The sequence below is a fragment of the Cygnus atratus genome, chromosome 2 (assembly GCF_013377495.2).
Source record: "Cygnus atratus isolate AKBS03 ecotype Queensland, Australia chromosome 2, CAtr_DNAZoo_HiC_assembly, whole genome shotgun sequence".
NCBI classification, from domain to species: Eukaryota; Metazoa; Chordata; class Aves; order Anseriformes; family Anatidae; genus Cygnus; species Cygnus atratus.
In genome coordinates this window covers 11,402,646-11,423,848 of record NC_066363.1, presented here as the reverse complement: position 1 = coordinate 11,423,848, position 21,203 = coordinate 11,402,646, and the positions used below count along the sequence as shown (strand labels likewise).

The window sequence follows — 21,203 nt, the reverse complement described above, 5'->3', positions numbered from 1 at the left end:
CTTACGCTGTAGAAGCAATGCAAAATACTGCAATAGAGAAAGACAGGGGTTTAAACAACTTCTTCCTTGACACGGGGTGACTAACCGTAAAATCAACAGGGCTTGTATGGATGCAGTTGCCTTTTCACGAGAAATGCGTGACAAGCAGCACTGTTGTCACCCGAGCCCTGGAACTGGTTTGTTTTGCTGTTGCATTACAAGGGTAGCAAGGCAGCGTTTAACAAACAGTAATGCATACAGAACGAACTGCTTTTCACAAACTGCTTGTTTTAAAAAAGACACTTGCACAGGTACCGGTACAGGAGCCTAGGGAAACATGGGGCAGGATTAGTTAGCATGAGTCTTACCAACTGCTAGGTGTTTTTTGTTTGGTTTTTGTTTGTTTGTTTGTTTTTTAAGTGCTACAGTAAATGTAGTGGCAAACATTGGGTTGTCCTTGACACCACCTTCCAGACCATCTGCAGCTGTACTTCTGCACCCGTGGCTGGACTTGAGAAAACAAGATAAGAGGCTTGGGAAACCAGCAATAGAACAGAATAATAATTGAATCCTCTACATAAAAATTTTCCAAGCCTGCAAATGTAGCAGGAAAAGGCAGAACTTCCTGCCCAGTGCTCAAACCAAAAGAAAGAAAATAAATAAATAAATAAAAGAAAACCAGATCTAGGGGATAAAAGCACTCCAGGGTTATTTTTTCCTTCTTATAGGAAACCTCTTAATAATTCCTGGCTAAAAGAGCTGTTTCCTATATTATTCATCGTCACCTTATGCTGTACATGCAACTTTCCATCATAAGTCTTTCCATCACACTCGAGATAGCAAACTGCAAATACAACATCCTACTTATATATTTAGCATACATGTATTACATTTTTACTACAAAGCCATCTGTCTTCTCTGAAGCAGGCTGAAACCAACCCACTTTCCTGCAGTTGGTCTTTTAAGAAAGCAAACAGCAGAGTATTTAGGACAGGGAGTTATTACCTGCCAATACAGATAAATTCCAGGCTGGCGTTAGCTCTGCACGTAAGTGTAGCCTTCAGACGGGTATTTTCTGAAGAGCTATGACTCAGGGCAAAAGCTGACTTCTGGCAAGGATGCTGCAGGGAGATCAGCAGCTAGGTCTACAGCTGAGAAGGCTGAACTGGAAGTCTTAAGCTTTAAAACAACTGAACGGGAAGCTTAAAAAAAGGCAGATTGGATGTGAAGGGTGAAGAAAAATGAAAACTTGTTTTCTTTGGCAAGTTGAGAACTGAGGAGAGGCTTATTCCTCAAGTCTGTGTGTTCTGAGGTCAAATCCCATGGAATTCTGCATTTATTTATCCTGCAGTTTACTGCCTTCTAGTTTAACTTCTTGGATAATTATGATGTTTTGCTCCAGTTTGGTGTATTTGCATTTCCTTTCAACTCAGTAGACAGCAAAATTCTGTCAGTAATTTGCAGCTGGGTGGATTTTCAGGTGAAATGAGAGACTTCCCAGTGGTGACAAGTGTTCTTGTTGGCAGAGTATCGGAAAACAGTCAGCAGACTTCAAGAGATGAATAAATTAAATCAAGTCGTAAAGCTATATATATGTCACTTCATGCACGCTTCTTTTCAAGCAGGGCAGAGCAAAATTTCTGAGGTTTCAGTGTAATGCATACCATTACCAAAACTAGAATCTTTTATTTTCAACACAAATAGTTTGTTAGCAGGTATAAGGCAAAGCAGGAGGGGTGTGAGTGAGATGAAAGATGATACAAATGATATAAAGCACTTGGTCCTGAAAGAATCCTTAGCGAAATGCTTGGGACACCTCTCACTTGTCTGTTTTGTGATAAGATTTACTGTCGTTCTCACATCCTTTTTGGCTCTCATCAGCCAGTGGGACTTGTTGCTCACAAACACCACTCCAAGTGAAATACTTCGCTTCTCTGCCTAGGACAGAAACTGTAGTTGTTTTCTGACAGTCAGGTTCTAAAATACCTCCATAGAAGTTCTCAATAGCTATTACTGGGAATAAGATCTTTCTTTTCCTCATAACCTACACGGACACTTAGTATGTCTCCACCGTGCAGCCTGCACATTGCCGTGCACACCCGCTGGTTGTTTCTCCTGCATGCCAAACGTCAGCTTGGTCCCGCTTACAGACAGCAGCTCTGGGTTTAGGGCGGAAGCTTCTACACCAACAGAGCTTCCCCCTTGGAAGGCCGATTGTTAACTGCGTTGTCTCCACACGTGCTGCTGGTTGGTGTGTCCATCTCGGTAGTTAGAGTGGTTTTGGTAGAACTGCATAGCTTATATTTGGTCACGTTGGGATAATGAAAGAAAAGTTACTATTTTTTTTATTTTAACTTTTTTTTTTTTCACAGGGATCAATGAACCTAGCGAGTGTTTGATCTGGCAAAGGACATCAGGCATCACCACAAGGCCCAACGTCCAGTTGCTCGGGTCAAAACGCTTCAGTGAGTGTGGACGATACAAAACCTTTCAGTGACTGGGCAGGCTGTGGGTGCTTGAGCCCTCTGTGAGGGTACCTGTGGGTGTTTCTCCTTCTGCATTTTCTATAGCTAAGGGGCTGTGCAGCAGATGGTATTTTTACATATATATATATATTTATTATTATTATTTCTTGTGGTGCTGCCTGTTTTCGCGTTGCCCCCCCCCAAATGCTGCCCCTGTGGGGGGCTCTGCCCCCGTGAGGCCCCCTGCCAGGCACCGACGTCGCCCGCCTCAAGCGGGTCCCGCCCTTCCCACCCTGATTGGCTAACTCGCCATTCCCCCCTCTCCTCACTGGCCCGTGCCACCACCCCGCCGTGCGCCGATTGGCTGCGCTTCACGCCCGTCCCCCCGCTCCCTCCCCCCTCCCTCCATCCCGTCACGGCAGGCCCCGCCTCCCGGGCCGCCCGCGCCGCTGTGGGGCGATCGGGCGATGCGCTGACGTCGGCGCGCCACCGCCCGCCCATTGGTGGCGGCGGGCTGACGGGCGATGTGGCGCGTGCTGCGCGCCCTGGGCCGCCGCGGGGCCGCCGCAGGGCATCAGGGGCGTCGCTGCACGCGCTGCTGCTGCTCCCGCTCCTGCTCCCGCTGCAGCTGCTGCCGCCGCCGCGAGCCGCCGCCGCGCGCCGCTGCTGCCTTGCGCGGGAACTGGGCCCGGGCCCTCAGGTGAGGGCGGAGGGGCTGCGGGGAGGGGGGCGCGGCGGCGGCGCCTCAACGGCCACTAACGGTCCCTTAACGGTCCCCAACCGGCCCCAACGGTCCCCAGCCGACCCCAGCGGGTCCCCAGCGGCCATCAGCAGGATTCCTGAGGGAGAGGGCGGTGGGTGCAGGTAGTGGTTCGGGGAGCGCCCCCTCAGGGCAGCCGGTCAGGAGCAGCCCGGCCGAGGGGCTGTGGGGGGCCGAGGGGCTGTGGGGGGCCCCGGCCGTGTGACCGCCCGGCCCGTCCCGTCCCGCCCCGTTGTCCCGCAGCACGGTCGCCGCCATGCCCGAGGTGAGCACGGACAGCCTGGACGAGCAGCAGGTGCGGCTGCTGGCCGAGATGTGCATCCTCATCGACGAGAACGACAACAGGGTGGGAGCGGACACCAAGAAGAACTGTCACCTGAACGAAAACATCGATAAAGGTACGGCAAAGCAGAGAAATGTGTGATCATGGACATAAGCACTATGCTATGATAAATATTTCTGAATTGCATTGTGTTGGTAAAATGGTATTATTTTCCTGTTATAGATACTTGATTTTATGTAGTTTTTTCTAAGCAGTGCCGCTTGCTTCTTTGCCGGGTTGTCCTCATGTAGAGGAGGCTTTGATGTCTATCTTTAACTAGCTAACATGGAGTTCTGCTTCAGCTGATTCTAGCGGGATAGGGTTTTTGGTTGTCATTTTAATTGGTGATGGGCTTTATTTTAGGCTAGTCATGTTTGTGAATCTCTTAGCAGTTTGTGACTTTTCTTTTTTCTAGTTATGGGAAGCATTTTCCTGAAGAGTGAGGAATAATAAGCTCAGAATTGTTTTAAAAAAAAAGCAATTATGCTGTGCTTGAGAGAGTTCATTTTCTGTTGTAATTTTTGCATCGTTGTTCATAGCACTTTGTTAATTTCATAATGTTTAGCGCATATTGACACAAAAACCTAAACAATAACTCTTTTTTGTCAAATCATTGATTTTTAACACTTGAAAAATTTTGAGTTTATCAACAAATGAGGCCGTTCTAAGCCCTGAAATTTTGTCTTCATGTGATTCTTCTCCTTTGTAAAATAACTTTGTGTTTTTGTTTTTAGGGTTATTGCACCGAGCATTCAGTGTTTTCTTATTTAATACAGAAAATAAACTGTTACTGCAGCAGAGGTCAAATGCTAAAATTACATTTCCAGGTTAGTTCTGAAACACACTGCACATAAATGTTACATTTAAATCTATATTTAAAAATATTTCAGTCTGATTTTGCAGAGTAACTCCTTCTGAGGCTTTAGAATTTACTCTCTTTGGAGAGGAGATCCTTTTAAATACTTCTGAGTTGCACTTCTCTTGTGGATGAAGCAACATAATGGGAACGTGAATTTATTAGTATGCATATTCTTGGGAAATGATTGCTCCCTGACTTGTTTGATCCTGTTTATGGCAGAGTATATGTTGTTTACCTTATCTGTTGCAAGACATATTGTATGGCACTGGAGAAATTGCTCTGGCAGCTGTGGAGAATGCTTTAATTCCTCTGGGAAGGACATGCATTTGATTTATCATGGAACTGTTTCTAACTTGAGAAAGGAAGACCTTTCCTTCCTTCCAAGCAAATTTTTATTCTACAGATTGATTTTTTTTTTTCCTTGACTGTTAATTAATCAAAATGCCCAAATGTAGCTTGTAAGTAATCAGATTCCATTTTAGATGCTTTTTGAGCTAGACTGTTAAAGGTGAAAGGTTGGCTGATCGGTTGCTCTACGTTACTGATAAATAATTTTTAATATACTTGGAGTATGGAGGGTACGTTCTTACAACTTTTTACAAGCATAAATTGCCTGTTTACTTACTGTCAGCTGGTCTTGCAAGCGCTGGAGGTATTGTCAATATTCTTTTGCATGTCAACTCTCAAAAGTCGCTTTAGTCAGCATCTGCAAGGTCTCTTCAAATTGGCGTTTGAAGTAGATGCTGTGCAGTCAGAGAACGCGTGTGTTCATATTTATCAGACACTAACTTGCAAAGCAGCACATGACAGGCAAATCCAGGTACATAAATGGAAAGAAAAATAAGGGGGTGGAAAACTTCCTTCCTCTCTGAACCTTTTCTCCAAATGAGAACAAAAATGTAGTATGGTGATTAGCTAGTCTATGTCTCAGGCTTTGTTTTTTGTGTTTTCTTTTAATGATTTATACATGTTAAAAGTGTGCTAACTGAAACTTCTTGCAGATTGTTTTACCAACACTTGCTGCAGCCACCCACTGAGCCACCCACTGGAGCTGGAAGAAAATGATGCCATTGGTGTGCGAAGAGCGGCACAAAGACGAATGAAAGCAGAGTTAGGAATCCCCATGGAGCAGGTAAAGGAGAGAGGGCAGTTCTTAACAGCGTGTGCTGACTCACAGACTAACTGCAGCTAGCAGATGGGGGCAGCATGAAATCTGAAAATGAATTTAATTTTGGAGATGCAGAGGACTTAATGAATTTGAGGCCTCAGCAGTAAGGAAGGAGTGTATTGCTTCAGCTCTAACTATGGGTGCCTACATTTTCTCCTGAGCAGGCTATCCTGCTTGCCCAAGAGAACTTGCACCATCTGTGTACGAGTCCCTTTGTGATTCCAGGTTTCCTGTGGGAAAAAGGGTGCCCTGGGCACCTGGTTTTCCTTCCAAAACAACTGCACTCCCTGCTTCTGGCTGCCTTCTGGTACGGTGGCAATTTGGGAGTGCACAGAGAGCAGGGTAAAGCTGGCTGGATTATGCTGGTGATCAAAATCTCCTTCCACGCTTTGCAGCTAGGTACATTTGTGTCGTGGGACACAGAAGCTGTGGGCTGTTGGGGAACACGATGGTTTGTGATCCCCTGAACTAATTCCCTGCTCTGCTGTTTGCACGGATCCCTGTTGGGTCAGCGTTACGCGTGGTCTGTCAGCAAGCGCTTCTGGCCTTGGTGTCAAAGAGTTGTTGGGCCCTTGGGTTGAGAGAGACGGGGCAGGTACAAGTGGCTGTCCGTCAGTGCTTCCAGAAGCGTGCTGTAGGCTCTGGGAAATGTTATTTGAAACTGAAGTGTACAGAAGAAATCCTGTCAAAATATTATCGGGTGAGTGTGCCTAGAGAGATGCTGTGCAATGTGTCTGATCAAAGCGCAACAAAAATTATTTTTTCCTAGTAATTATTTATGAAGAAGTGCAGTGCAGCTGTATACTCGAGGGGAGAAATAATTTATGTGGCAGGATGGTAATAGCTGGTAACTCTCTGTAACGCCCAGCAGTTGAATTATGCTGCCTTGCTCCTGGTTCCGACGTGTGTTTTGGTTGTAGGTAACTCCAGAGGAAATCCTCTATCTGACCCGAATTCACTACAAGGCCAAGTCTGATGGGATCTGGGGTGAACACGAAATAGACTATATCCTGTTCGTGCAGAAGGATGTGACGCTGGACCCCGACCCGAACGAGATCCAGAGCTACCGTTACGTGACGCAGAAAGAACTGAAACAGCTCTTGGACAAAGCCTCCAGGAACGAAGTCAAGATTACTCCGTGGTTTAAACTGATTGCAGAGACCTTTCTTTTTAAGTGGTGGGATAACTTATCTAACTTGGGCAAATTCGTTGATCATGAAAAAATACACAGAATGTGAATAGCTGCAGTGAAAGATGCTGAAGGCTAGTAATGATGCGCTAAGCGTGGGAACTCACGACTCAAGTGCAGAAAAGTGCCCCACGTGGAGCACGTTTAACGAATAATGTTATACAGAGCTGTTTAGAGCCTTATTTTTCCTGCTTCCTCACCCCTTCTTCCAGCCCCATTTCCCGTGAGTGAATTAAGCTTGATGTCATTTAAAATGAGCAACAGTCATACAAGAATCCCCCTTGGGTTCGTCTTTCTCCATTGCCTCGGGTGATATTAAAGAATCCCCAGCCTGCATGTGCCCGGCTGGCCCTTCCTTGCAGAACTGCGTGTCCTGGGGAGGGAGCTGGGGCGCCTGCTGCCCGGCTCATCCCCTAGAGGTGACTACATCTTCTGAAAGAGCGATTACAAAGGAATTTGGGTTCTGCGTTGATGTTGGGAAAAGCAATCACCAAAGGAGAAGCGATTAGTTCAAAGTGGTTAGGGTGATTTTAATTGCAGAGCGCATCTCTTCAACTGCTGTACTGTATAATGAACCAAGCACATAAAGGTTAAGTAATTGGATTGTGTGGACTGCGTTTCCACACAGACTGCAAGTGCTACGTGGTGTGCTTTAGATCAAAACACTGATTTCTCCCTGTCCCCCACCTGTTTAGCTGACAACCAAATACTGGACATTGCTAATTGGTATAATTAACCATTAATTTTTAGGTATAGATGGTAGGTACCTAACATAGGTAGTAGCCTGTCCTTGCAGGAGGGATATGCATTAGGTAGCTCTTCCTCATCTTCCAGAAAACAAAGGCCTCCTGCTGCAAGTTCTTTTTTTGTGCAACATCTGCTGTGATAATCTTCCCAAGGTCCTGGAGAATGCAAACTCCTCAATACCGAAATTCAGGATTGAGAATTTGGGGGTTTATACCATGTCTTAACTTCAGTTAATCAGAAGTTCCAACAGAGTGTAAGAGCCAATCCATTGTGATCTCGCCTCTCGCCTCTCCCAGCCCCAAAAAACTTAAATTGATTTCTTCTCTTAGTAGACCACTCAATCCAGGTACCTTCAGGTCATTTCTTGGTGAAATAGGGTATTGTTCCTACTGGCTCTCCGTGTCCGTGAGCTGTGGTTATAACTAGTCTGTGCCTGGTGTCGAGGTAAAACCCAGTTTTTCAAATGCTTTGTGTTTTTCCCATCCCACTTGTGCCAGCAGCTCTACGCTTAAGGTTTTAGGGGCGAGCTGTTGTATTTTGACCTGAGCGGATTTATTGTCATGAAGCAAATAATGGGGGGGCGGGGATAGTAATGCAGTGTAACAGCTCTCGAATTGAGTTCAATCAGCCACGTTACCCAAGTAATGTCTTTATAGTCCTTTTGAAATACCTGGAATACTTTTTAAAGATTGTCTTAAATATAAGATTAATTAAATTAAAACTCCTGACCTAAAAACATGGACTGTGCTTTTCTTTGCAGACTTAATTGCCCCATGAACAGGCTGCCCATTAGGCATCAGTGAAGCGATACGACTGGGAGTAACGGGGCACACGCTTGTTCTGACAAAGGTCTCCTCTATTTCAAATAGCCACCTGGGGCATGAGCTGACAAAGCATATCCTGAATAATGGACATGAAAGCTGAAACCAAAGTTTTGCTAAACAGGTCTTTAAAGCTCTCTAAACGTTTTGATATTAAAGGTTTTCTTGACATTGAACTTACGTGCAGCATTAAAGATAATTTTAATGCTGAATTTATTGCATGAAGGAGACGAGGGAAGGAATACGAGTGTAAATCCACAAATACAACTCCAGTATGTAAAAACTGACACCTGAGCGCTCCCGTTCCCCCTCGCGTTGGGCCTGGTTGGGAAAGTTTTCTTCATAGTTGCTCCCAGGGTGCTGTGTTTTGGATCCGTGATGGAAAACCCAGCGTGGCTCACACAGTGAGGGTTACGCGCTGCTGAACGGTGCTTACAGAGTCGAGGCCCTGTGTTGCTCAGGCTGCCCTGCCAGCGAGCAGGCTGCAGGTGCACCAGGAGCCGGGGGGCACAGCCAGGATGACACGGGGATGTTCCCTACCGTGGGGCTTTGGGTCAGCAATAAAAGCTGGGGGCAAAGAAGGGGGGGGAGACGGTGGGAGTTACAGCACTTGTCTTTTGTTAAGCGTGATGGCTCCTTCTTCGCTCAACGTCTGCCTGATGGTGGGAAACGGTGACTGAATTCTTTATTTTGCTTTGCTTGTCTTATCTCAATCGTCTCAGTCTCAACACAGGAGTTTCTCGCTCTTGCCCTTCTGCTTCCTTCCCCCATCTCCCTGGGGAAAGCGAGCGAGCAGCTGGGCGGTGTGTAGCTGCCTGCTGGGGTTTAGCCACAACACCCTCTGCTATTGAAAAATGGTTCAAAGTAAAAACAAGATCAAGGATTCGCCCCCTTACCTCTTTATATTTTTTTACGTGTCTTACTGGGCTCCAGTATAAACTTTTAAAACTGTGCTTCGTGTTTTGTTCATGCAACACATTTATAATGCACACTTTTACAAACTTACAGATATTTTCTACCTTGTTTTTGACCAACTAGGGACAAAAAGGGGATATTTAAAGTTTGACAATGCATTTTGCCTTGAATGTATACGTTTTTTGTTTTCAGCTTCTGAAGAGAAAAAGTCTTGACATGAACTCAAAACATTTTAGTCTGATCCTTATTTTTAAATACTAATTAATATTAATCTGAAATATGAGTAATCTAGGTTGTAATCTTCCCTGCCCATGCTTTTACAGATGGTTAGGCTGCAGGGCAGCACTAAAACTGCGACTATTGCTCCAGCTGCAGTCACCATTCAGCTTAGTTAACTGGCAAGTGTTTCATTCACTCTTTCAGTGCCCAACCCCTAACTGGATGCGGTGCCTGCCAGTCTCCCGGCCCTTCCCACCAGTTCCAGCCTAACCTGCAACATGAACCCATCACCTACGTCTGGGAATTAACAGGCACGTAGAAAACCAAGCCTCACTGATTCAGCTCCTCATGAAGCTGCGTGTTTTTAATTCTGATGGCAGCTTTATTAACAAATACTTTTTTTGGTGTATTTTAACCTCATTTTAAACCTAGCTTTACATAAAATAGGAAATGCTTTATTGCTCCAGGAAAGCCAGCGGTGTCATTTTTCATGGCTATTTAGACATGGCTCCTGCCGCTGGTACTGACAAATTTCTCATGCTATTACTACCCCACTTAGAGCTGCAACATCAATGTATCAGAACTTTTGGAGCTTCAAATACTTTACCCCTAAGTCAGCATGTGCTTTTTTTTCCTATTCTCTATTACAAAAAAGTCAAACAGGACCAAAAGTGAGTTTTAATAAAATTATGTTTTAATTCAGAAGACTGCTCATCTTCTCTGTGTTTTACCCGATTTTCTCTTTCCGGCCAGCAGATGTTTTGGCTTGGTGTCAAATATGTGTCTGTCCGCCTCTCCTTTCCTGCCCATGCGATTCATTTTCGTCTGAGCTTTCTTTGCCATAGTCTTGACCTTCTTCACCATCTATTTAAAAACAAGCATACAAACGTGCTGAGTGACTTCCTCGCCAACTCAGGTAACTAGCTTTACCTTTAAAAAACCACAAAGCTAGAGGATTTTAACGGGGACATTAAATACTGCCCAACACAAACCACCATCTGCTACTCTAGCATATTGTAAGTTTAAGTAACGCTAAACTTCCTTACAAAAAACACTTTTTTTCCCCCCAACACACTAAAAATACGATCATGATACCCCTAGAACTCACTAAAGGTGGAACTCCACTATTAGATTATAGAGTATATACAGATTTTAGAACTCTTCTGGAATAACTGCATTTCAAAAAAAAAAAAAAGTACTTTCTTAGTCTGTATTATTACATCTTATTTCTAAGAATGAACTAGGAGTTTTTAAAGTACAGAGAGTTCAAACAGATGATGAAACTGCAAAGAGAAGAGAGAGGAACTCTCAACGAGCACAACCAACCAGTATTGCAAGTTTCCCAGAAGCTGGTTTAAGTACAGCGGTGCTGTTCCACCTGCTGTAAAGGGCAGGCGACTTTAACAAACCTTTTCATCACGGAGCCCGGAGACATCCCGTGGCGGGCGAGAGGAGCTGCGACTGCGTGCCACAGACGTAGGGGGTTCGGACTCGTCACGTTTACGTTTCCTTGTGACACTGCGGGACCTTCTGGCGTAATGTGCCTGAAATTCAAAGCAGCACTTTGGTTACTGAAAACAGAAACAAGCAGCTCGGACAGATGCCCCATTTCTAATTAGACTAACATGAAAAAACAGGAGGTAAACCGCTTTGATTCACTGTCATAATGCAAACAGCTACTTTGGATACCAAAAGACAAAATGATACCTGAGCCATTTTGGTTACTCCACAATAACAAAAGACCTTGTCAGCTGGTGGTCATTGTCTTTCTGTCCCAGAGTAATATTCAAATTTCGGTGAATATTAGCATATTCTTTTCAAAATTATGAATTCCATTTTTATAATCTTTTTTTTTTTTTTCCACTAAGTTCATAAGTAATGGATAAAAAGACACAGACAAACTAAGGGATAGCAATGCTGAAGCTAATTTGCAACAGCAAAAAAGCAGTGCAGCAATCTCCCCTGATCAGCGCCTGCTTACAGGACAAAGCCCTAGGGAACCATCATCCCACAGCCTGAGTATGAAACTCCTCCTCGCTGAGATAGCTCTTAAGTCAACATGGCATATCAGCCCTGAGAAGCGTGAATGCTTCCTTCAGATGGGCACTGTTGACGCTCCTTGTTTCCTAACCCCTTGTTCAGTTAAAGAATTCAAGGTCTCAAGATCTACATATCCATAATACTGCTGGATTTGCTGTACAAAAATATTTTTTTTTAACTTACGATAAAAGAAAATGGCTCCCTAAGGCAAATCTAGGTTTGAAGTACTTTGACTTACATCTAAAAATGCCAGTCACAGTATCAAAAATTCAAGTACAAATCACAGCATTAATGAACTGTAAAAAGATGAGCCTGATCCAATATCACTTTCTGAAATATCACTACTTCTGACATAGTTGTGTCTCATCCAACAAAGCAGTCCTGAAAATTAAACCCAGTTCTTGAATCCTCCAGAATTCCAGAAGACTTCTAATAGAAAGCATCGCATATATACGTGTGATTCTACAGAAATATACATTAGTACATGTTTTCAGCCAACCCAACAGGTTATTCTCACATCACTCAAAAATTCCAGCATCAACTGCCTCATTTAGGCTTCCTGTTTCCTCCTTAATAGATTCCACCTCTTTCTTCTGTCAACTGTGACACGCGATTCACATGTGCACAAAGAAATTTAGCATATAACGGAATTGATCTCTCTTAGATGAGCACAGTGTTAAATTAGCAGAAACTTACATCATCTTTGTTAGTCATGTCAAGTCCAAGATCACTCATTTCTTTCTCTAGCACCTTCCGCTGGACCTGTAACAAGACAGTTAGGAAATCATGTTTCTTTTAAAAAATTGTATTTATATCTTAATTTTGGTTTAATATGCGAAAAAAAGAAAGATGCAGCAACCCAACTAAACAAGCTGAATTATATTCTTAGAAACTTTTCCTACAATATGTATGGAATCCTATAAAAGACTCACTTGTGTTACAGAAAAACAAAAAAAGAAAGGTTTGGCCTCCACAACTAAGTAGTTTTCAGAACTCCTAGGAGCACAGAAGGAAGCAAGCAGCAAGGGAGAGGGTCAAACGTGAGAAAAAGCGATCAGTGCCCACAATTATTACACGGTTTTATAAGTTATTATACATCAACAAAGTCTTACTACATGATGTGTCCTATACTTGCCTTCTTAGCCGTTCGAGGCATCCTCGGCCCTCGAGTATCTTTTTCCTTTGACTGCAGGATTTTCAGTTTCTTTTTTTCTCGGATCTGTTTTGCCAGCTGTCGCATTTCCATCATTTCTTCATCTTCGCTTTCTGGTTCACTGTCATATTCTCCAGCAGCTTCTCTCAGCTCTTCTTCTTTCTCTAATTCTTCCAGTTTCTTAAAAGAGATTAAATGAAAGTCAAGATGCTCATCAAATCCTTGACTTACAATCCTCAACATCGCATTTTTGTATGGCGCAGGGCCTTTTCAAGACAGCATGCAGACACTTCAAAGATGGAACTGTGTTATTTTAGGGCCCCTCCAGCCATGCTTAGTGCAGTTAGTGATACAGATTACTGAGCAAGAATCCAAGGGGATTCAAGTCCTATGAAGACCTACTTGATCACAACACATCACATCGTCGTCTGGCTATATTTGTACGGCTGCCCTGAAGTTGCCCACTGTGTGAGTTTGGATGTACGGTACTGTGACCTGTACTAGCTGTGCTCTTTCCGGTAACACGCTCTCAAAAACCCTCCTATTTCTAATTTACCATGATTCTGGAGCACTAGCAATTCAGGTGAACCCAACTGCACAACCAGCAGGCTCCGCTGTCTGCACTCAGAACTTCCTAAGAACCACCAGGAAATAAGGATGGTTTTTGTTATTAAATAAAAATGCTATAAATTGAGAATTCAGTCTATTTTGTTTGATAACTACATTCCTTCTGGCTACAGTCACAGAGTAAGGAAATACAACTTCCCCTGCAACACTCATATTTTAAGATTCAAAAGATAAGATCACCATTAGGTCTGAAAGGGTGAAGTAATTTTCCATTCTTCTGAAACTGTGTCCTTGATCGTTAAGAAAACAGTATCTTTTCCCATGGCAAGCGCAGACAGTGTAGAAGAATTTGTTTTCATAGCATATTGTTTTTATCCAGGAATACAGCAATCTACGCTAAATGAATAAAGGGATGAAGAGGCAAGAATGTGTAAAAAGTACAAAGGAAAACTCACTTTCATTATATCTGGATCAATGTAGTCGAGGATATTGTGACCTTGCCATATCTCTGGTATCTTGTCATACTTTTCAGATGCATTCATTAAGTCCCAGTATTCTTAAATAAAAGCAAGCACACAAAACCAGACGTTAATAAAAAGACAAAAACAATTTCAAAGAACATTCAATGACAGAAAACAAGGCTCATCGCAATAAAAAAAATAGTCAGCTCCCTCTGTGGCAAAAATATGACAGCATCTCTGACGTATTCAAAAATACCTCTGATCCCCTGCCTACTGCCAAATATTGTTCAGTAATGACAAGTCCACTGCAAGCTATAATAAGCAACGGATAGCCCGTTCTCATATTGATGCTTTCTTAACAAAGTCAGCATCAACAATTAATGAGACACCACAACATAAAGTGAAAGGGAATCACAAGACCAGTCACTCTGTCCGCAACTCTAAAATGGGAAACCACTAAGAGACGTTACAAACCAAGGAAGAATCAATGAAGATCACCAGTTTTGGAACAGGAGCAAAGGATTGTAAGAAATAAAAAGGTGGCACTGTTACTCGGTTGAAAGGAGTCCAGGTTAAGCGTTCTCCAATAAGACTGAAATAGTTAAACTTTACTGATCAGTAATAATACTGAGACATATAATACTTACTCTGAAGATCCAAAACATAATCATCTCCCATTTCAAGTTCAAGATCTCTCTCCTGCAAAGACATACGCAGCTTTATATGTCTCATAACTGTAAATCTATGTGCTCGTATTAAGCACTTAAAAACCATCCGCTGATTTCCTAATTAAGAGATGCCACTTACTGTTTTCCTCCTGGGTGTGTCTACTTCCATGCGCTTCTTCCGTGCTATTGCTCCCTCGGGTATAAAAGGCAGCCGCTCCTGAAATTAATGCAACAATTCATCCCGATAAAAAAATAGGAAGAAGAAGTCTTGAAGTCTTGAATCCATTTTTTTTTATAAAGCTATAAATCACCGTTTTAAAATAACGGATTTTGAAAGAAAGCAAAGGCCCAGGCTGACTCACCCACCAGCAACGGCAGTTATAGGTTAAAAAAAATAAGCAAATCTCATCATACAAACTGTTCACGTGTTAAGCAAAGAGAGAATTCTTTTCCTTCTTAAAGAGTACTGGAAAATATACTAAAAAGTGTAAATATGTAACATACCTTGTCATCTCTTTTGGCTGGCATGGCCAAGTGTAATCTATTCAACACTTCATTCACTTTATTTCCTTTCATTTTAGTATCAACACGATGGGCTAACAGTCTGTCACAGGCCTGAAAGTGCACGTGGCAACAGAAGGTAAGGGATGAAGTCATCCTGACCCAACAAATGACACAGTAAGCTTTCAATCCCAAATATCTAGCTTTGTATTTTATCTTCTGTCTTACCTCTCTAGCTCTCAAGAGAGTATCAAAGTATTTTATATAAAAAAGGAGCATGGGAAGATGCATATGATACTGTTCTGTTGGTATAACCCATCTTTTATAATGAGCTGACTATAAGAAAAAGCAACAAGACCCTGACAAAATATCACCACAATTTTTGAACGGTATTAGATATAAGTTTCCATTTGCCCCCAAGTCCACAGAGGCTCAAAAGGACATTAAGGATAGCATGCTTAAAGCTTGTCACTATAACGCACAGTTTAACTGAGATTAAATTCATTCAAATGAGGCAAAAACATCAGCTGTTCCTTTTGAATGAGATTGAGAGAAAAGAGACGTACCTCTGTTTTAACTTGGATTACACCTTCTTCTGTTAGAGTACTTGTCTCTATGACAGAAAATCCTTCTGCTTCAAAAGTTTCAAATATTTTCTGAAATAGAAACATTATGCCAAATAATTACATTCTGCCCATTTCTTAATATATCATTACATTAAGAACTGAAATTTTAATCTAACATCAATATATGGAACTCATTACTGAGTATTTCATTAAAATGTGTTTCTAAAAACGAGAGGAATTTAAAACTACAGTTCTCTTTTTTTTTTTTTTTTTTTTTTTAAGTAAATAGCCACTTTCTATATGGTAACTGTTAATGACACATGCATTAAAAAAAAAAAAGAGTGAGAAAGAAACACCAATTCTGTGTGTCCTTGAAGTCACAGATAGAAAAGAACTAGCCCTGCATATACGCAAACTGCTGCCCAACGGGAGCTCCTGCTGCAACTGGCAGCAACTATCAGTTCAGCCCGAACTCTTTAGTGAAATGGCATTTTTGATCAAGGCCACTCAGTCTTCCAACTACTGTAGTAATTAACAGTAGTTCTCACAGCGTGTCCAAGGTTTCTGAAACCACTAGGGAGTTGCTTTCTGTTTGGCATTTACAATAGGCAGGCAAGTACATACATTAGACAATACAAGTACATACATTAGACATATGGATCAAGACCCGGAAAACTACTTTCCATTACGCTATTAGACAATGAAATTTAGAAATGATCATGTACAATTTTTTGCCCAATACAAATTATGCAAACCCACAAGTCTTGCATAGTATTTCTGTAAATTTCAGAAGAAAAAGAGAGGTGGGAGTAGTCGTCTCACCTGACTCTCTTCAGGAAGTTCCGCAATTCTCTTCACATCACATTTGTTTGCAACAATTATAAGTGGCTAATAAAAAGAAAAAAAAAAGAATCATAATCCAAGCTATTGCATTACAAAAAAAAAAAAAAAAAGGATTTTATTAATAATGTAAAGCAAACCTACCTTGTTGGCAAATAATGGCTTAATGTTTCTGAAGAGTTCTACTTGCTCCTCCAGGCTATGCCCACACTGTTCAGAGACATCCATCACATAGAGCACAGCAGCACGAAGATGTGCGAGTGCAGTTATAGCCTGCATCTCAATGGTGTTCCTGTCCTCCAAAGGATGATCCAAAATACCAGGAGTATCTACTACCTAAAATGAACACAATTAGCTCAGGCCCCATTACAAGGTAATTGATACGCTGTAACATGTATGCAATTTCTGGTCGGTATTATCCTTTTTAGACAGCAGTATTCCTTCCTTTCATTCATAAATAAGACTGTAAACATGGCCAAGTTGAGAATGGGAAAATGGAACAGGAGAAGAATGACGTTTCAGAATGACCAATACTCCAAGTAGTGAGCAAGTACGGAAAGCCCTGCCCCAACCTGGCCCAGGATTTGATGGTGGTTAAGAAATGAGCCGTCCTTAGTCAGACGTTCCAGTTCCAATTCTTCCCTCCAACTAAAAGCACATCCATACATACACGTTTTTGAAATAGATTTGGACTGCTGCCTTCATTTGGCACACTGTATTAGAAGATGTTGCACAGAAGCTCTCAGACAGTGTTTCTTATCAAGACACAAAAACGCAACTCACATTCCAAAATGGCAAATCAGATTATAACCAGTTAATTCCTGTAAGAAAATGCAGAATAGTGACAGTTCTTACCTGCCAACGCAGATACTTGTAATCCATATGTCCCACGAAGAGAGATTTGGTGGTAAAGGCATAAGGCTGCACTTCTACATCTGCTCTTGTAACCTTAAAACAAGTTATTCACACACATTTATTGATCATTTCCTAAACTTGCAAGGAAGACATCCTAATTGTAACACACTTCCTTTGCTACAGGAAAGCTAAAAACTAGTTATTCTGACTGTTTCTCTGCAAGACTTAATCTATTCGAAAATATGTTAATCATATACATGCTATTTTGGAAAAGATAATGATTTTATGAGCGCAATCTGTTGCAAGTTTCCATATAACCCTCCAGAAATTTCACTCAGTCTCTATCCACACATTTAAGTTTCCCATCCTTCATATCAGACAGTGCTATAATGAAATCAAATTGCTTAAATGTTACTTCATCTTAATTAAATGGTATCTCAGTATAATTAAAACAAAACAAAACAAACAAAAACATTCACACACCTTATTTATAAAGCTAGATTTTCCAACATTTGGATAGCCACACAACAGAAGAGTTCTTGTATTGGGATCGATGGTTGGCAAACGAGACAAATGCTGTCGCACTGAAATGTTGAAAAAAAATCTTAAGTATTTGGGATAATTTCAGTTTGGATGGGAGAAAAATTCATATTATGAAGTATTTACTCATGACTTAATAATATTTTTGGACATCATAAATTTATTGAGTGATTATTTATGAAAATATATAATTGCTTGTTAACTACAGAAGTATCTACACACAACAACAACAAAAAAAGAAATTTATCAAGTATTTGAAAAATAAAGACCACTGTCTCTTAGCTAGAATGAGCCAATCAACACAGCCTGAAGGAATAATGAGCCTGAAGTAAGAAGTAATGTTTGGAAAACGTTTAGTACTAATCTTTCAAAATATGTAAATGAAATGATAAATAAAAGCATGGCTGTGATCTTTAAGTGAGGAAAAACATTTTATAACCATTATTAACAAAATAAAGTTTTAAATTTAAAACGAGAGAACCACTCAGTTGAAAAATAAGTTCTATATATTTGGGGGTTTTGGAACTATTTCTAAGTTCCCATTATCTCCATTCCATATTAAACACATTTTTCTCTTTTTAACTGTTATTCTTTGTACAAATAAATTTTATATTCTCTTTATGCTCCTTTGTTTTAGCCTATTTATTACACAGACCTTGCTCCAAGTATTCCAAGCTTTGTTTCTGTCTTTTGATAATCGTGCACATTCGTCCCAGAGCAGCACGTTTCAGTTGCTTGCAGCGGTACAGAGAATCGCCGTATTTCATCAGGCGCACGTAGTCTTTAGCAACACTGCAGAGACAATGAAATAAGAAGTTAGCTAGCAACCTACCACACAGGTAGAAAATCAAAGAAATGAATGTTCCTTACTTGTCAATCAGATTCTTGGCAATATTAATCTGCCCCAAAGCCAGCTTGTAGTGATCTTTGTCATAGAGAACGTTCATCAAATCTGCATAAAAAGGATGGATGTCCTAAAAAAAAAGCATAAAGTAAAATTAAGGTTCATATTTTCTTAAAGATTACTATGTCTTGGCAACTATATAAGTTCATCTTTTTCTCTAATACAGCAACACAAGTGACAATACAACCTAGACTGTTTTCATTATCATCTTACCTAAGGAAAACAATATCCTTGGTCATTACATGCATAATTCTTAACACGTCAAATTTCTTCTGCAAGCATATCCTGGACGCATTCATATAGTTTCCATTTCTTCTTTTGCACTATAAAATACTTTCCAATTTCATCTTAGAAGGATATTTTAGTTACTTATGTATTTATTTGCAGAAACTTCATCAAGAGATTATAAAATGCAGAAGACATTTGTGGAAATCCTTCAGTAATGATCACTGGATACAAAAACAGTGGGAAGGTATAGGGCTGCATTAGGTACAGCTGTCCATAAGGAAGTCCCACTGGACACCTGGATGCAGCTGTAGCTGTTGGGAAGTTAAGACTACATGTGTCTTGTCGAAGTGCATTTCCAACAACATCCTTTGTGTGGCCAGAAATAAGGTTTTTGTTGTCAAATTAACACTTCTGAAGAAGTGAAGACAGGAGGCAATGTGACATGCTTGGTTATTGCTAACTTCCAGTAGGTGTTTTGTAGGAAAGACTGACCATAGGAACATAATGACTTACATGTACATACATTAAGAAGAAATACACAAACACAACATACTTAAGAAAAAGAAACTTTCCTTCTCATCATTTAACACCAGTTTCTGGCCAACACTAGCTCATCAGCTAAGACCTTGAAAATGCATCCTTTGGCAATCACAGGGGCACAATTCAGGCTTTTCTTAGTAAGAATGAAGTATTTTTGTAGAACAAGTTTGCCTAAATTTACTCCCAAAAAATCTGCTGAGAGTTATTCTAAATCTTCCATGCAGGGAATCAGCAGTGGGCTGCTCAGGCCAAAATAAACTCTAATAAAACCACTGTTGCAGAATAATTTCTGATTCATGAAGTTCCTTTATGATCAAATGAACAAATACTTACATCTAATTTGGGGAAGTCTGTTAAGATCTGAGTGAGTCTATCATGGTAATTCTGTTGAGTATATTTGACTTTTCGCATGTAAAACTGTCGAATCCGATGGATTTGGTAATGTTTATGAATGACGGTTGGAGTCTTTCGCTGAGTCTTTGACAATGTCAAATCTATGAAGTCCTGCAATCAAAGAAGTGTTATTAATGACGCAAGTTGTCAAGTTTTAATAAAGTGATAAAGCAGTAATTGTATTTTGGTGGAGGAGCAGGCAGAGCAGTTAGGCCCATTAAGTGGTGTGGCCCACAGCACTGCTCTGCAATGGATGAATTGAGCATGTTTTAGGATAAAACACCCAAACCACAGACTTTTATCTCCAAGCAATAACAGAAAGTTTGTGCATTCTGAGTGGGGTTTTCCTGCCAATTATTTGAGGGCTGGCCTCCTTTCCCCAGCAGAGCTCGGTAAGTGGCCCCACTAACGCCCAGGCTCGGCTGTCACCACCACGGACGCAGCATGGCTAACGCCCCACTGCTACGGAACAAAACTCCTTCGTTAAACCAGCAAATAACTTTATTTTCGATAAATGCATGGTGCGGAGCGGGGGGGGAGGGGGGACGGACGGAACAGACGGGATTCCTGTCAGGGCCAGCCCCACCAGGGCAGCAGAGCCGCAGGACCCCACCTCAGGCGGCACCCCCGCGCCCTGCATGGTACAGCCCGCCGGGCCGCCCCGCACTGCCCTAGGGCGAGCCCATAAGCCCGAGGGGGGGGGGAGGAGAAGGCCGAGGCTACGCCGGGCAGCGCGGGCGGCGCTCCCCTGAGGCGCGGCGGCAGCAGGGGCTGCCCGCGCTGAGGGACGGGGACGGCGGGGGGGACAGGGGAGGGCACCGTACCTTGGCGGACGGCACCACCGTGATCTTCTTGAAGTTGTAGAGCGCCATGCCGGCCGGCTGCCCGAGCCCCACGCTGCCGGAAAGGGGGAAGAGAGGCCGTGTCTCTCGCGAGAGCCCCGAGCTTCCGTGCCGGGGAGGCGGGGAGAGAGGGAGGGACGGGGGCCGGCCATTACGTGAGGGGTCTGTGGGGTCTCCCGAGGGAAGACCCGAGCGTGGACAGCCGCTCAGGCTTGCTGGGGTGCTTTAGAGCAGGCCTGTGCTGCGCCTTGTTGCACCGTGACGACGACACGTACCCTCATATGTTCGCCCCGGGCTCGCTGCCTGCAGCCGTGAGGGGCTCCTGGGGCACGGGGAGGAGTCGTGAAATATCCCAGCTGGAAGGGACCCCAGAGTGTCTTGGGATCGTATGGGGCTTATGGGGTGTTTAGGGAAAGGATCAAAGCAAAGATAAAGGAGGAAGCAAGGTTCCACGTGTTGGGGCGGAACAGGTGTTAGAAAATAGAAAGGGGGATAAAAGAAGCCAGTAACACGTCAGCAGGCTGGTCAGTGTGGTCGTCCGACTGTGGGCTTTGTGCCAGTCACCACTGTCTGTCCTTCTGTCTTATTAAACTCAATTTCTAACTGTTCACCTTGTTGAGAGACTTTTTCATTCCACGTGTGTGTGTGTACAGATCCAAGT

At 42.5% G+C, this 21,203-nt stretch overlaps 2 protein-coding genes across 2 annotated transcripts; one reads left to right on the top strand and one right to left on the bottom strand.

Moving 5' to 3' along the window:
* Positions 1–2,883: 2,883 nt before the first annotated feature.
* LOC118256907 (isopentenyl-diphosphate Delta-isomerase 1-like) lies at positions 2,884–8,225 on the top strand. Its single transcript, XM_035564305.1, has 5 exons — positions 2,884–3,144; positions 3,448–3,602; positions 4,261–4,353; positions 5,387–5,517; positions 6,474–8,225. Exons 1-5 carry the CDS (start codon positions 2,969–2,971, stop codon positions 6,789–6,791), a joined length of 873 nt encoding a protein of 290 aa, XP_035420198.1. The 5' UTR covers positions 2,884–2,968; the 3' UTR covers positions 6,792–8,225.
* A 1,891-nt stretch (positions 8,226–10,116) lies between these two features.
* GTPBP4 (GTP binding protein 4) lies at positions 10,117–20,687 on the bottom strand. The gene is made up of 17 exons (XM_035564304.2): positions 20,525–20,687; positions 19,641–19,811; positions 18,506–18,609; positions 18,291–18,427; positions 17,579–17,679; positions 17,096–17,188; positions 16,385–16,576; positions 16,223–16,288; positions 15,401–15,490; positions 14,838–14,948; positions 14,473–14,550; positions 14,313–14,364; positions 13,660–13,760; positions 12,620–12,817; positions 12,181–12,246; positions 10,854–10,988; positions 10,117–10,308 (listed from the first exon to the last, which is right to left on the bottom strand). Exons 1-17 carry the CDS (start codon positions 20,570–20,572, stop codon positions 10,156–10,158), a joined length of 1,896 nt encoding a protein of 631 aa, XP_035420197.1. The 5' UTR covers positions 20,573–20,687; the 3' UTR covers positions 10,117–10,155.
* Positions 20,688–21,203: the final 516 nt, after the last annotated feature.